This window comes from Trachemys scripta, chromosome 1 (assembly GCF_013100865.1).
Source record: "Trachemys scripta elegans isolate TJP31775 chromosome 1, CAS_Tse_1.0, whole genome shotgun sequence".
Classification (NCBI taxonomy): Eukaryota; Metazoa; Chordata; order Testudines; family Emydidae; genus Trachemys; species Trachemys scripta.
The window spans coordinates 287896646-287911836 of NC_048298.1; the positions used below are offsets into that span (position 1 = coordinate 287896646).

A 15191-nucleotide genomic window follows, 5' to 3' on the forward strand; every position below is an offset into this window, starting at 1 on the left:
AGCCTGGGGCTGGTGAGGGGGTGACTCTGGGCTCCAGTGGGGAGGGGGGGGGCCCAGAGGGGCAGGGCCCAGGCAGAAGTAACCGGCCAGCCGAGGGCTAGCTTCCCCAAGCCCCCGGTTCACCCGCCGCCCATGTCTGAGCCCTTCCTTTGGATGTGGGATTGCCTCCCCCAGACCTTGGAACTAGTACCTCAGCCTCCAGAGCCCTTAAGTTGCTGACACACTCCCTCAGAATTCCACCTACTCTCTGGTCATTCTTGGCTTTTAGTTTAATCCCTTTGGGGATAACATGGCAGAAAGGCAAGAAGCACAGGTTCAGCAAAGGAATTTTTTTTAAGCACAGTCACTTTACTTTAACAAGCACTAGAAAATTACATATCTTTGCAAAACAACAAATGTCCGGGGCGGGGGGGGAAAGAGGGGTGGGTGTGTGTGAGTGAGAGTGAGAGTGAGATACACACCAGTCCTCCAATCTTATCTCATCCTTCTGAGAATCAAAGGTATGCTCAGCATTCAGGCTAGGTAGAGAGTCCCTCTCTCTCCCCCTCCCTCCAGATATTCTTGGAAGTGGTAGTGAACGGCCCTGCTCCACTGAGAAACACCCCTTCTTAAACACAGTCTATGCTTTTTTCCCAGGTGCCCAAACTGAGACATTCCAGCCCCTTCCCCCCCATCAGACTTCTGAGTAGAGAGTTCATTATTCCATGGGATTGAGTGCAGTTGCAAGACAGTCAAAATTGATGATCTGGGGGCTTTTAAATTATAGTCACTCAACAAGGTGTCAAGCATCTTTCCTGGGCTGGGCACCAGTCTGGAATGCAGCGCAACAGACTGGCCTTGACAACGGTTTTTCCAGCACAGAATGCAAAATTGTATTCAGCACACAGAATTGAAAAGATTGCAAAAACAGAAGTCATAATTTGACAAAGACCTATTCCACTATGCCTGATAGGTAGAGCCCTGCATAGATACAAAATTTGTATCCGCATCCGATCCGCAATCTGCAAAAATGGTCCGCATATATACACATCTACATCCACAGATAAGGATATCCATGGATTTGCAGGGCTCAAATGACAGGACCCTAGCACCTCTGAGGACTAACTGATGTGGGGGAGAAGGGGGAATTAGGATCTACAGTAAATAATGTTTTCACCCCTCAGTATTAACACAGGCAAGGACATTTTTAGAGTGTTTACTTCATCTTTAGCACCCCTCAACCCATTCTGGCATTTGTTTTCCAGATGACCACTACACTAGCCAACATCATCAGACTCATGAGACATGCCAAAAGCCTACATTGTTTGCAATAAGACAGATAGTTCCATGCAACTTCAATGCATAACAATCCCTGGCAACAGTTTGCTGACTTGGCCAGGATTAAACTATCCAGACCTGCATGACTAGCTGTACTTGGTTACAAACATGGGTGAGTTTGTTTCTCCCCTTGTCTATTCCAGACACAGGGGTGGTTCTAGCTTTTTTGCCACCCCAAGCACGGCAGACAGGCTGCCTTCGGTGGCTTGCCTGCGGGAGGTCCCTGGTCCCGCGGATTCAGTGGCATGCCTGCGGGAGGTCCGCCGGTCCCGCGGCTTCAGTGTACCCGCCGCCAAATTGCTGCCGAATCCGCGGGACCGGCGGACCTTCCGCAGGCATGCCGCCGAAGGCTCCCTGACTGCCGCCCTCAGAGGGACCGGCAGGGCGCCCCCCACAGCTTGCCGCCCCAGGCACGCACTTGGAACGCTAGTGCCTGGAGCCGCCGCTGTCCAGCCAGGATCCAAATACATTGTGCCTGGTTCAGTGAACAAAGCACCTAACTGGAGCAAATCAATCATCACAGCCACATTAATCAAGTGGTCACAGTGTTTATGAAACTATATGTCCCAAATAACTAATTATTGTTAAAGTCCCTGATCCTGCAATGGGGTCTGCCCATTAAGGAGCTCACTGCAGGATCAATACATGTTTTGAATTAACATGACATTAGCCATTTACAGATGAGAGAGACTACAGTACGTGAGGGTGGAGCCACAGAGTCTGTCACATGTGCAATGTTGATTTTAGAGTAACAAAAACAGAAACAAATGTGTTTGAGGAGGTTTTTCAGGGGGTGGGGGAGCAGTTATTTATGATACCAGGGCAGCCTGATTTTCCCACCCTTACACCAGAAATTCACACCTTGTCAACCTTATGTTTCCTGGATGACTGAGGAGCTAATACGATTATGATATCGGATACCAATGAAAGGAAACCCAGTTCACTGAGGGCTGGGGATGACTTTTACTCACATTATTACCTTTTGTTTAATCCAAAATGCCTGACAAACTATGGAACTGAAAGTATTTTGGGTGAAGATTCAGCACCTCCACCATTTCATTTAATAACCAAAGACCTGATCCAAAGTCCACTGAAATTAATTGAAGTCTTCATTAACTCCAATGGGTTTTGGAGCAGGCCTTGAGGGAATGCCCAATCCATGTTTCTGGCGCCTCGGAGACCTTCAGCAAAACAGGGTACAAAAGATTTGACATTCCTGAGATTTCTAATGTAAAAACAGAAAAAAATCAAATTCTGAAGAGAAAAACCTTACATTTCAAGCCTTTTTTCTAATCACAAAGAAGGGGAAGAGAGCACAAACCCCCATTCTCTCCACCTTCAGGTCTCCTTTAAGTAGAAATCAAATCAGTTACCATTTTAGTTACCGGTATTAGAGTAGCAGACAGATGTCTTAACTGAGATTGGGCCCCATTGTGCTAGGCACTGTACAAACACATGAGAAGAGACAATCCTTGCTGCAAATAGCAGCTTACTATCTAAAGGACAATACAGACAAATGATGGGAGGGGAAAAGGGCATGAAGCAACTTGCCCAAACACACACAGGAGGCCAGTGGCAGAGACAGAAAGAGACCCAGGTCTGACTCTTAGTTCAGTGCCCTGTCCACTAGACTAGACCATGCCATCTCCCCTATTGTCACTACTTGTCCTGCACCTTCATAATAGAGAACTTTATTTTCCATTGATGACAATTTGGGACTGTACCATTCATATGGGGGGAGGGATAGCTCAGTGGTTTGAGCACTGGCCTGCTAAACCCAGGGTTGTGAGTTCAATCCTTGAGGGGGCCACTTGGGGATCTGGGGCAAAATCAGTACTTGGTCCTGCTAGTGAAGGCAGGGGGCTGGACTTGATGACCTTTCAAGGTCCCTTCCAGTTCTAAGAGATGGGATGGGAGATGGGATATCTCCATTATATGACTCAACAAACAAAAACTGAAGCTTATCAGCAGCAATGTTGCTCGCACTGTATTTAGAACAAGGGGCTCCTGCAAAACTCTTCTCCCTGATCCTGTTTATGTGCTCACAAAGAACATTGGGGAGTAACTGATGAGCAAATAGATTCCTATAAAACAGAAGTTCTTTATCATAACAATTCCAGGAGGCGATGCTCCAGAACAAGCAAACTTACTGTATGCACTTTCTTAGGAATAAATATGGTGTGGGGTTTTTTTTTTTATTTTTTTTGGAACAAAATATGAGTATATTGCAAATACAGCACAGTGTTAAGATTTGTATCATTTGAAGGAGGTGGATAACAAATGAAGAGCTTTTGGTGCAAGTCTGAAGATAACATCCCTTTGAGGATACCTGCCTTTTGGTGAAATCTGGTCTATTCCAAAAGCAAAAAATATATATATTCTGCAGAAGGTATAAGTCAACTGTGGCATAGAATGATATAGCAGTACCCACAAAGGAGATTAATTCCCATCAGAGTCAGGGAAATCACCACTCTTTCTTGCATGCAATTTGGTGTAAAAAATCATAAGGGTCTCCCAGGCAGCTGCCCCAGCACATCATTCAATCATTAGCTAAAGCAAAAAATGCCAAGATTTACTTTATTTACTTTTAGCATAAGGGAAATTCTGAGATAAGATAAAGTCAGGTAGTAGTCTCTTAAGTTACATTATCTGCATTATTAGAGTTAAATGACTTATGTTCTATTAGAGATTCAATACTAAATTAGAATCATTTAGCATTCTTATAACAAGAAAATAGCAGACGCACCCACTAGCATGTGTTCAGAGTCTCACTGATTAGTTTGTCCCCAGAGAACAGCTGTTCTTAATTTGTTATTCCTGCATCTTTACTCTGTCCCATTCTAAGGCCTGGATTACACTATAAATTTAGGTTGACCCAGAGCTATGTCGCTCAAGGGTGGGAAAAATCCACACCCAAGTGGTGTAGTTAAGCCAACCTAACTCTTGGTGTAGACAGTGCTAGGTTGATGGAAGAATTCTTCCATTGATACAGCTATCACCTGTTGGGGAGGTGGATTATCTATGGCAACAGGAGAACCCCTCCCATCAGAGTAGGTAGTGTCTACACCAGGGGCAGGCAAACCTTTTGGCCTGAGGGCTGCATCCGGTTTCCAAAATTGTATGGAGGGCCAGTTAGGGGAGGCTGTGCCTCCCCAAACAGCCAGGCGTGGCCCGTCCCCACCCCCATCCGACCCCTCCTGCTTCTCATCCCCCGACAGCCCTTCCGGGACTCCTGCCCCATCCAACCCCCCCGTTCCCTGTCTGCCCCTGAAACCCCTGCCCCGGACTGCTCCCCGCCACCCCATCCATCCCCCCCCTCCTTCCTGACTGCCCCGTCCGTGACTCCTGCCCCATCCAACCCCCCTCCCTCCATTCCCTGTCCGCCCCTGGAACCCCTGCCGCCCCATCCAACCCCCCCTCTCCTTCCTGACTGCCCCCATTTCAACACCCCTGTTCCTCGCCCTCTGACCACCCCGACACCTATCCACATCCCTACCCCCTGACCCGAACTCCCCTGCCCTCTATCCAACCCACCCTGCTCCTTGCCTGTGCTGTCTGGAGCACCAGTGGCTGGTGGTGCTACAGCCATGCTGCCCAGACCACCAGGACAGGCAGCCGCACTGCCTGGCTGGAGCCAGCCATGCCACCGTGCAGCACAGAGCGGGTCAGGCCCTGGCTCTGCAGCTGCACTGCCCCAGGAGCTTGCAGCCCCGCCACCCAGAGCATTGCACTGGCGGCAAGGCAAGCTGAGGCTGCGGGAGGGGGAACAGCAGGGGAGGGGCCGGAGGCTAGCCTCCTGGGGCAGGAGCTCAGGGGCCGGGCAGGAGGGTCCCGGAGGCTGGAGTTTGCCCACCTCTGGTCTACACTGTAGCATTTCAAGTGTAGACAAGTCTCAAGTGGCAGTGTTTGTGGTGATAACTGACCACGCAATGAGACCAGTTTCATTTGGGTCTATCCCCTAATACTACAAAAGTCTTAACAGGAAAAGGTTTGGAAGTGATTAAATGAAAGTTACCTTGCTGATCAGAGGGCACTGACTGTGTACGCGGGTGGAAAGCATTGCTGCCCTCATCTCTGAGTGGCATGGGTTCTGAAGTCTCAGAATTTCTAAATGCTGCTGACAGCTCATTAGCTGTTGAATCTGGAGAGATTCCTTTAAAAGCCAAAGGCTGGTCTGGTGAACTTGAAGAGTTTTTAAGATCTTTTTCTGAACACGTAATAGCAGAGTTCGCCAATGATGTGATAGTGCCTCCAGTTAATGTCACTTGGGTAAAGTAATCACATTTCAGGGGAGACACTTCCAAACGGGATGAGCTATTTAAAGCCGAAGTGATGGGGCTTCTGCCAGGATAAAATGGGCATGATGAGGAATCCAGTGAAGATTTAGAAGAACTACACTGAGTATTATCCCAAGATGCCTTATGCCTCATAAATCTAATGTCCATTTGTGTAGAAGCAACATTGTGATGTGTATAATCTGGGTCACTGTCATCATTAGAATCACCATCAGTACTCTCCTCCCAGTGTTCCATATCGCTGTCTGGATCTTCAGTTGTCTGCAATACCGTTTTCTCTGGTAGTGAAGATGGTTTAATACCAGAAGCATTTAGAACAGATGCAAGAATTTCTTTGATGGCTGCAGTACTGTCCAGGAATGATCTAAAATTTCCTGCATGCCCAATCACAGCTGGCCTTGAGTACTCATCTGTTTAGGAAAAGTAAGGGATCAAGAGGTTAGGAAGTCATCAGAAAAAGGTTCCTAGTTACAGCATGAGTAGAGAATACATTCAATGGGGAAAAAAATCCAAACGAACCCCCCAACACCACCTGGAAGGTTAGGGATCTTGTCACCTGCAACTTAGCCAAGCATGTATACTTAGTAAACATTTAAACTGTGCTGGTTGTCCCAGTATGTTCCCATGTGTCATTGTTGGAAAGTACATGTGAGCTCAAAAGAAAGAGCCTTCAGGAAATTCTGAACAGGGAAAAACAAACAACAAAAACCACACACACACACTGCTCCAGTCCTTACACTATCTCCTGCATTAAGGCAAGAATGGAACATAACAGTTTAGCAAGGCAGAGGAATACAGATTACTACAAAAGGCAAAGGAGTCATATACTTTGTGTCAAAAAAGAAGTGCTAGAGTCTTCACTGGCAGGACTTAGGCTTGGTCTACACTACAGACTTATGTCGATATAACTCTGTTGCTCAGGGGTATGGAATATCCATCCCTTGGCAATGCAGTTATATTAATCTAATCCCCAGTTCAGACAGCTCTATGTCAACAGGAGGGCTTCTCCCATCGACACAGCTACTGTCTACTGCGGAGGTGGAGTACCTACGCTGATGGGAGAAGTTCTCCCACTACAGCCACTGCAGCACTATAGTGTAGACAAGCAGGCAAGAAAGATTCCCACTAAACAAAGAGGGTAATGAAAGGTGTAATATTTATAATTTAAACTTTATTTATATCCTTTACCGTTGCAAATGTCATTTTTACAAAGATTCTTATTGAGTCTGTAAATAGATGGAAACAAGCACCAAGTTGAGATCTTTATAAGTAATTATTTTTGAAGCATAAAATATGACAGAATCCACTTAAAAAAAAAAAGCAGCAATGGATACCTACAGAATGCTTTTACAAGAACCTTCACATTTTTTATTTGCTTTCTTTCATAGAAAAAATTACCATTCTTGAAGCATTTCCCCACTCGCTGATACTCCTGCTGGATCCTGACAAGACCCTAGCTGGTGGGGACAGAAAGCAAGGGCATATGGCGCTTTCACTGCAGGCTGCCTTCACTCTCACTCATACTCCTGCTGGATCCAGAGGAGATACCAACTGAAAGTATGGGCCCAATACTGGCTCAGCCAGCTTAGCACAGGTTAAAGAATACACTGCTTGGCCTACACTAAGTTATGTGTACCTTTCAATCCCAGACAAGACAAGGGCAAAATGACCATGAATCCATTATTCAGAATGGCAGCAGCATTTTGTCTGGACTCTCAACAAACAACTGTAACACACAGAGTTCCTTGGAAGGAATCAAAAGCTCTATATTCTACAATTTCACAATTTTAAGTGAATTACTGCAAAGTTGGAGATCAACAGAACAGGTAAGAAATTGGTTAAGATTTTTAAAAACAGGTCTGACATCATGAATATGATGTACTAGTATGCACTGCAATCAGTAACTTCAAATTATGGAATTGTAGAACCAGACATTTCTTCATCAAGAAATTTAGGAAAAACTTACCATCAGTCATGAAATGAAGGGCCTTGTCATGTGGTTGATGTTACAAGATAAGTTCTCAGACCTCACATGACAAAGAAATGGGCATGTGTATCATTGACGGCAGATAAGTCTGAGAATAGGTGCAAACAACAAGATTCATATCCAGAGCAAAGGGCGATTTATTAGGACCAGAGGGAATGCCAAGAACCACAAGCGGAACAAAGTGGCAAGTCTGGGAGACCTTTGTCCAGGAGTTGTCTCCTTGGATATTGTCAGGAAATGAATCTCAACTAAAAACAACTGGCAACAAATCTCACTAAGGCCCACTCAACTGGGAGCCAGTTTGTGCTGGAATTGTTTGTTAGATAAGAGAGTTCACTAATTTAGGGACTCAAAGAAAAACCCCAGCCACTTTGCTTAGCCTAGCAGCCTCAATATTGTAAAAGCATGTCTCAAAAAGAGAAATCTAAGGTGCATCTGAAAAACTGCTAAACATTAATGAACTGATCCCACTGCTCGTGGAAATCACGTTGCTAGTGATTTGTTACTTAAGCAGCATAGACTCAAAGCTAAAAGACTTTCAGAAACGAAAAAAAGGGGCAGTACAGTAGAACCTCAGAGTTACAAACACCAGAGTTACGAACTGACCAGTTAACCACCCACCTCATTTGGAACCGGAAGTACACAATCTGGCAGCGGCAGAGAGAGAGAGACACACAAAAAAATCAAATACAGTACAGTACTGTGTTAAATGTAAACTACTAAAAAAAATAAAGGGAAAGCAGCATTTTTCTTCTGCATAGTAAAGTTTTAAAGCTGTATTAAGTCAATGTTCACTTGTAAACTTTTGAAAGAACAACCATAGCATTTTGTTCAAAGTTGCAAACATTTCAGAGTTATGAACAGCCTCCATTCCCGAGATGTTCAGAAAGCTGAGGTTCTACTGTACTTTGATTTGTTTTCCGGGGGGGGAAGAGGGGAAAGTAGTTTGATAACTTTAATAGGTTGCACTTGCATGTCTCCCTCCCCAAATGCACATCATTCTTCATATAAGACAAAACATTCAAAACACAGCCTCTCCTCTACTTTTGACTCTTGCCAGTCTTTCCAATCGCAAGTTCTGCCTGCCAACCCCCAGCCCTGGCTCCCCCCCCCCCCCCACACACACACACACACATCCTCTTCCTCCAATCCTGCTTTTGTGCTGTGGAGCATCTCGGGTGAAAATCCCAATGACCAGGCTGACTTCCTCCACTATAAATTCGTTCTCTCCTCCTTCAGTTCTGCCATCATCCTAAGTAAACTGCTGTACTTATCCAATTTAATTGAATTCCAAACCCACAATCCTAGCTGCCTTTTTGTCATCTTTGACTCACTCCTCAAACTTTCTCCTCCTCCCTCTACTTCTTGACCCATACAAGATCTCACCAATTTCTTCCAAGAGAAAATTAACTACATATGACATGGCCTTACCTTTTCCCCTCCTACAGCTCTCTCCACCTTCTCCTCTGTAACAGACGTAGGTTTTTGCCTACTCACCTCCCCCACTCTCTCCACTTCCATGAGTAACCCCACCCTATCCCATCTTCTGGTGGCCCTTACCCCCACTCATCTCCTTCCTTACTCTTCTCCTTAACCTCTCACTTTCACTGGTTCTTTCCACTCACAATACAAACATGCTTTAGTCTCTCCCACCCTTCGCCCCATTTTTCTCTCCAACTACTGCCCCATCTCCTTTCCCCCATTCATCTCTATACTCATTGAACCTGCTGTCTGTACAATTGCTGTCTGGAGCTCTTCTCCCCCAATTCCATCTCAAGATCTTTTCAAATTTGGCTTTTGCTCCTTGCACTCCACTGAAACCTCTCTCAAAGTCTCTAATGGCCTCCTCTTAGCCAAATCTCAGAACTAACATTCCATCCTCATTCTCCTTGGCTGTCAGTAGCAGTGGCGGATTTAGAATTAGTGGAACCCTGTCTGAAGCTTCATTTTCGGGGACCACCCAAGAAAAATAAGATTCTCTCTTCTCTCCCCCCCCCCGCCCCATGACCTTTTTCATTCTTTTTTTCTTCATCCTCCTCCTCTTTGGGGCAGGGGGTTGGGGTGCAGGAGGAGGGGCGGGCACTGGGAGGAAGTTTGGGTGCAGGCTCTGGGCTGAGGGACAGCGCTTACCTCGGGCGGCACGGCTTCCAAAGCGACTGGCACATACACCCCTCTGGCACCGGCTCTTAACCACAGGCGCCGCCCCCGCAGCTCCCATTGGCCGCAGTCCCTAGCTGCTCTGTAGTCAGTGTTCAGGGTGCTCTGTAGTCAGCGCGTGGAGACACACACACACACACACACACACACACACACACACACCAAGGGACACAGGGACATGCTGGCTGCCTTTGGGAGTGAAGCGGCATGGAGGGAGGGAGGCAGAGCGGGCAGGGAGCCACCTTAGCTCTGCTGCTGGCATGTCTCTGTGCACTCCTTGGGGAAAAGGGGACAGCGCATCTCTGTGCTCTGTCCAGGACAGGGGCAGCACATGGAGCCGCCTCCGCCCCCCGCCAGGGGTGCGCAGAGATGTGCTTCCAGGGGCGACGTGGGGCCACCAGCCACAGCATGCAGGCAGCCTTCCTGCCTGAGCCCTGCTGCATCGCTGGCCGGTACTCGGGGGCAGGCTGTCAGATATTTGTCCTGCATTTTGGGGGCCCCATGCCACTGCACGGTTTGTTTCATGGTAAATCCACTCCTGGTCAGTAGCCTTCAAGATAGCCAGCCATGTTGTTCTTGAAACATTTTCCTCATTTGGCTTCCATGACTCCATCTTTTCCTTTTACTTCTCTAATCAATCTTTCAATGTGTCCTTTGAAGGATCTGCCTCATCCTCCCTTCCAACTTTCCACTGGAGTTCCACAGGGTCCTGTCCTTAGTCCCTTTCTGTTCTCCTTTATCTCTGGGTCATCTCATCTGCCAACATGAATTCAACTATCATCTTGATGTTAGTGACTCACAGCTCAACCTCAATCCACACCTGCCTCCTTCTATCCAAACTAAAATCTCACGCTGTCTCTCCGACATCTCCTCATGGATGTCTAACAGTCAGCTGAAGCTCAACATGGCTAAAAGAGAGTTCTTAATCGTCTCACTCCCACCCCCAACCACCCTCTTACACTTTCTTAATTGCTATGGACAACACCATCATTCCACCTGTCATTTAGGCCTGGTTATCATCTGTGACTTGGACTTCTCTCTAGGTCCTCACATCCAGGCTATGTCTAAATCGTTCAGATTTTTCTGTGTAATATCTCTTAAAATAAGGTTTTTCCTATCCATCCATACAGCTAAAATTTTCATCCCAGCTCTTATCATCTCACGCCTCAATTACTGCAACATACTTCTCTCTGTCCTTCAGAAATGCAACCTTGCCCCACTCATATCTATTCAGAATGCTGCCACAAAGATCATTCTCCTAAATGGTCGCTTTGACCATATTATCCCTCCACTCGCACCTCTCTCTCCCCTACAGGCATGAACTGCTTGTCTTCACTTTCAAGGCCCTTCGCGGTCTACACTTTCTCCTACCTATCATCACTCATTTACTATTGACATAAAATCATAGAACTGGAAGGGACCTCAAGAAGTCATCTAGTCCAGTCCCCTGCACCCATGGCAGGACTAAATATTAGCTAGACCATCCCGGACAGGTGTTTGTCCAACCTGCTCTTAAAAATCTCCAATGATGGAGATTCCACAACCTCCCTAGACAATTTATTCCAGTGCTTAACCTGCTTAACCACCCTGACAGTTAGGAAGTTTTTCCTAATGTCCAATCTAAACCTCCCTTGCTGCAATTTAAGCCCATTGCTTCTTGTCCTATCCTTAGAGGGTAAGGATAACATTTTTTCTCCCTCCTGGTAACAACCTTTTATGTACTTGAAAACTGTTATGTCCTCTCTCAGTCTTCTCTTTTCCAAACTAAACAAACACAATTTTTTCAATGTTCCCTCATATGTAGGTCAAATTTTCATAGACCTTTAATCGTTTTTATTGCTCTTCTCTGGACTTTCTCCAATTTGTCTACATCTTTCCTGAAATGTGACACCCAGAATTGGATACAATACTACAGTTGAGCCCTAATCAGCGTGGAGTAGAATAGAATTATTTCTCATGTCTTGCTTGTAATACTCCTGTTAATACGTTCCAGAATGATGTTAGCTTTTTTTGCAACAGTGTTACACTGTTGACTCATATTTACCTTGTGATCCACTAAGACCCCCAGATCCCTTTCTGCAGTACTCCTTTTTAGGCAGTCATTTCCCATTTTGCATGTGTGCAACTGATTGGTCCTTCCTAAATGGAGTACTTTGCATTTGTCCTTATTGAATTTCATCTTATTTACTTCAGACCATTTCTCCAGTTCGTCCAGATCATTTTGATTTTTAATCCTATCCTCCAAAGCACTTGCAACCCCTCCCAGCTTGGTATCATCTGCAAACTTTATAAGTGTACTCTGTATGCCATTATCAAAATCATTGATGAAGATATTGAACAGAACCAGACCCAGAACTGATCCCTGCAGGGCCCCACTTGTTATGCCCCTCCAGCATGACTGTGAACCACTGATAACTATTCTCTGGGGACGATTTTCCAACCATATTGATTCCTGCATCCAATCGGCCTGTAATATCAGCTTCTATAATCCACTTGTTAAAGTTTCAAACAAGAACTTTTGTGCTTTCCCCCATGCTGCTCATGCTTGGGAGGAGCTCCCCATAAACATGTGCAAAGCTACCACCTTAAAACTCTTAGCCACGATGCCTACAAAAAAAAAAAACTGTTAGGTCACTGGTACCACTACCTATTATACTGACCAATGTTGTCTCATTGTTTCTTTCTACTCCCAGATGTTTCTTGTCTTATACTTAGATTGTAAACTCTTTGGGTAAGGACTGTCTTTTCATTCTGTGTTTTTACAGTGCCTGGTACAATGGAGTCCTGCCCATAAGTAGGACTCCTAGGCACTAAAGTAATAATGACAAAGATTATTTTGCCTTCTGAGGCTTTCAATGTTCTCTACTGATTTCTCCAGCTTTCTATCCACATCATTTAAAGCAAAGCTTAAGTGAACAATGGAAGGGACTGTCCAAGTAGAAGTAATGTGATTGTTGCCTAAAAATTGAGTGTTTTCAATGGTTGGGTTTTATTCTGGGTCAGCACTGGCTAAAATCCTAGACTGGCTAACCCACCATCATAAACTTTCATCTTTACTCTGGGCTCCTATGTTGCCAACATCAGAAATGTTACTTTAAGCTCAAATTTTGAAATTACAACTAATATATTCCTACTAAAGGCTTCATCTTGCAAATTGTATTCAAGCTAGTAGCCTGTTGAAGTCAACAACATTATTATTATTTGCATGAGTAAGGGCAAAGTCTTATTTTCAAATACTATTCAGATTATTAATGGGAAGAAGCATTCATTTTAGCTTTTGAGCACTCAGATTGCTGTTCTGACCAGAAAGGATGGCAGTTCTTCTCAAGGCAAGGAAGTGAGGTAGAGTGAAGGAGGCACTTTTGTACTGACTCATCTCAACAGCCAACCAATAAATTTTCAATTTCAGTCAGTTAGCTCTTGGTAATTAAAGGACTATACAAATCTCTACCATTTCTATTAACAGGCTGACTATCATGCCATGCAATCAACAATTAAGACTATAAATTAGAAAATCGATTATAAAAGTCATACCTGAGAGATCTGAAATTTGAGGTGTCTGAGCAAGACAGCTAATCCTTGCTGGAGCAAACACTGTAGTATTCGATGAATACACGGACTCGGAGACAGTTACCTTATTGCTTTGCTTGGTCAACTAAGACAAAAAACCAAAACAAATAAAAAAAGACAATCGGATTATGGAGTTCTCTCAGGAGAACGCTGCACAATGTTTTATTAAGCACTGCAGAGAAAGTCAGAGTTTAGTCAAACCTGTATTACAAAAATGCTCTAATCTCTCACTGTAATATTGTTGCATTTCCATTGTTTAGGTCACAACAACATAACAGTTCAGTACTGGCAACAAAAAGTGATATGCTTCACAAATGTAATGGCCAATACAACTATTTTATTTTTAGTTATTTTTGAGAAAACAAAGTTACTAAAATACCTTAGGGGAGGGGGGGGAAGCAAAATATCTAAGGGGAAGAGGAAGAAATCCTGTTTTCTTAGGTCCCAATCCTGCTGACACTTATGCACATCCTAATTCTACTACCATGAATATTATTTATTTCAATGTAACTACTCGTGGTAAAGTTAAGCATGTGCCATTTACAGGAATAGGTCCTTAGTTTGTGTTGAATTAAGATGTTTAAACACACTGGCATAACACTGAAAGTGTTAAGAAAAGAAAAAGGAACTGTAATTCTTGTAAACTAATAGTTGGAAGGGAGAAGCTGCTTAGATACGTACTGTTTTTAAACTACACAAGCTGCACAAGAGCCTGACAGCAGACAACAGTCCCGTTAGTTTAAAGATCAGAGCAAAGCTCCTTTGGAATCTGGGAAGGAATAGGTATCCAAATCAAAACTGAAGTATTTCCATTTTAGCTGGAGAATAGTTACTGGGGACAACCATAGATTATTTTATGCTTGACATATTTAGAATTCAATAACCTAAAAGGTTAGGAAAATATTCTGTTAAACATCAGATTTGCTTTAGACCCTTTTTCACAAGATGTCAGTTTTTAAAAACTGACATTTCCAAACTGGTCATATTTAATACATACATACATACATACACACACACACACACACACACACACACTATAAACTAGCACTATCAAGACCAACATTTCTTATAGGAACATAAATATTTAGCAACCAGTTCGTTTGATTAAAACTTATTTTTGAGTACTCATTATTAATCAGTAAAGAAGTGCTGCCTTTTAGGACACTAATGCCCTAATTATCACACAAGTCAACACCACACCTTACCACAAGTATTCTACAACTATAACATTTACACTGAATATATTTTTACTCTAAGATGCTGCCTGTTAGATCTTATCAGAAGCAGTTACTAGTCTCAGAATGTAGATAAGAGATTTTAATTACTTTCAAAACAACTCCATATTAAATGAGATAATATTTCAGGTTTTGGAAAAAGCTTGAAAAGGGAAACTCTCTTAGATATGTTTAATTATCAAACAAATATTTTAGTTAGATACAATTTTACTGTAAAGTCATAAATGAGTTATCTGAAGTCAATGTCCAAACCTAACAGAGGTATACAATGCATAGTTGTAATCAAAACTAACTAATCACAACCAATTTTAGTTTTTCATAAAATAATAATGATTTGGTTTTCAATTTGTGTTGGGCTAAAGTCCAAGTTCATCATGAAACCAACAGCAGTTTAAGGATATAGCATCTACTGCACCTAAATTAAACGAAAAGCGATAACATAAGATGATTTCCAGTTAATAAAAAAAAAGGAACCAAGAACATCTTGCTTTACCTCTTGAGCACTTAACTGTCTGAAGGCCTGTGTTCTATCGTACCTCGTTAGTGATCCTGTGTGGAGAGACATGATGGAAAAATCTTCATTTTTTTAAATTACCTGGAAGCAATTGAGAAAAGGTGACAACAATTACT

At 43.8% G+C, this 15191-nt stretch overlaps 1 protein-coding gene across 3 annotated transcripts in view; it reads right to left on the minus strand.

Moving 5' to 3' along the window:
- Window positions 1-15191, minus strand: part of RUBCNL (rubicon like autophagy enhancer) — a 40881-nt gene that overhangs the window by 18324 nt on the left and 7366 nt on the right. For all 3 annotated transcript variants that reach the window (XM_034758482.1, XM_034758483.1, XM_034758481.1), the window contains exons 2-4: window positions 15055-15156; window positions 13291-13411; window positions 5333-6022 (exon numbers count right to left, since the gene is read on the minus strand). In XM_034758482.1, the coding sequence (XP_034614373.1) occupies window positions 5333-6022; window positions 13291-13411; window positions 15055-15126 (883 nt within the window). In that variant the 5' untranslated portion in view covers window positions 15127-15156. The remainder of the gene's footprint in view (window positions 1-5332; window positions 6023-13290; window positions 13412-15054; window positions 15157-15191) is intronic.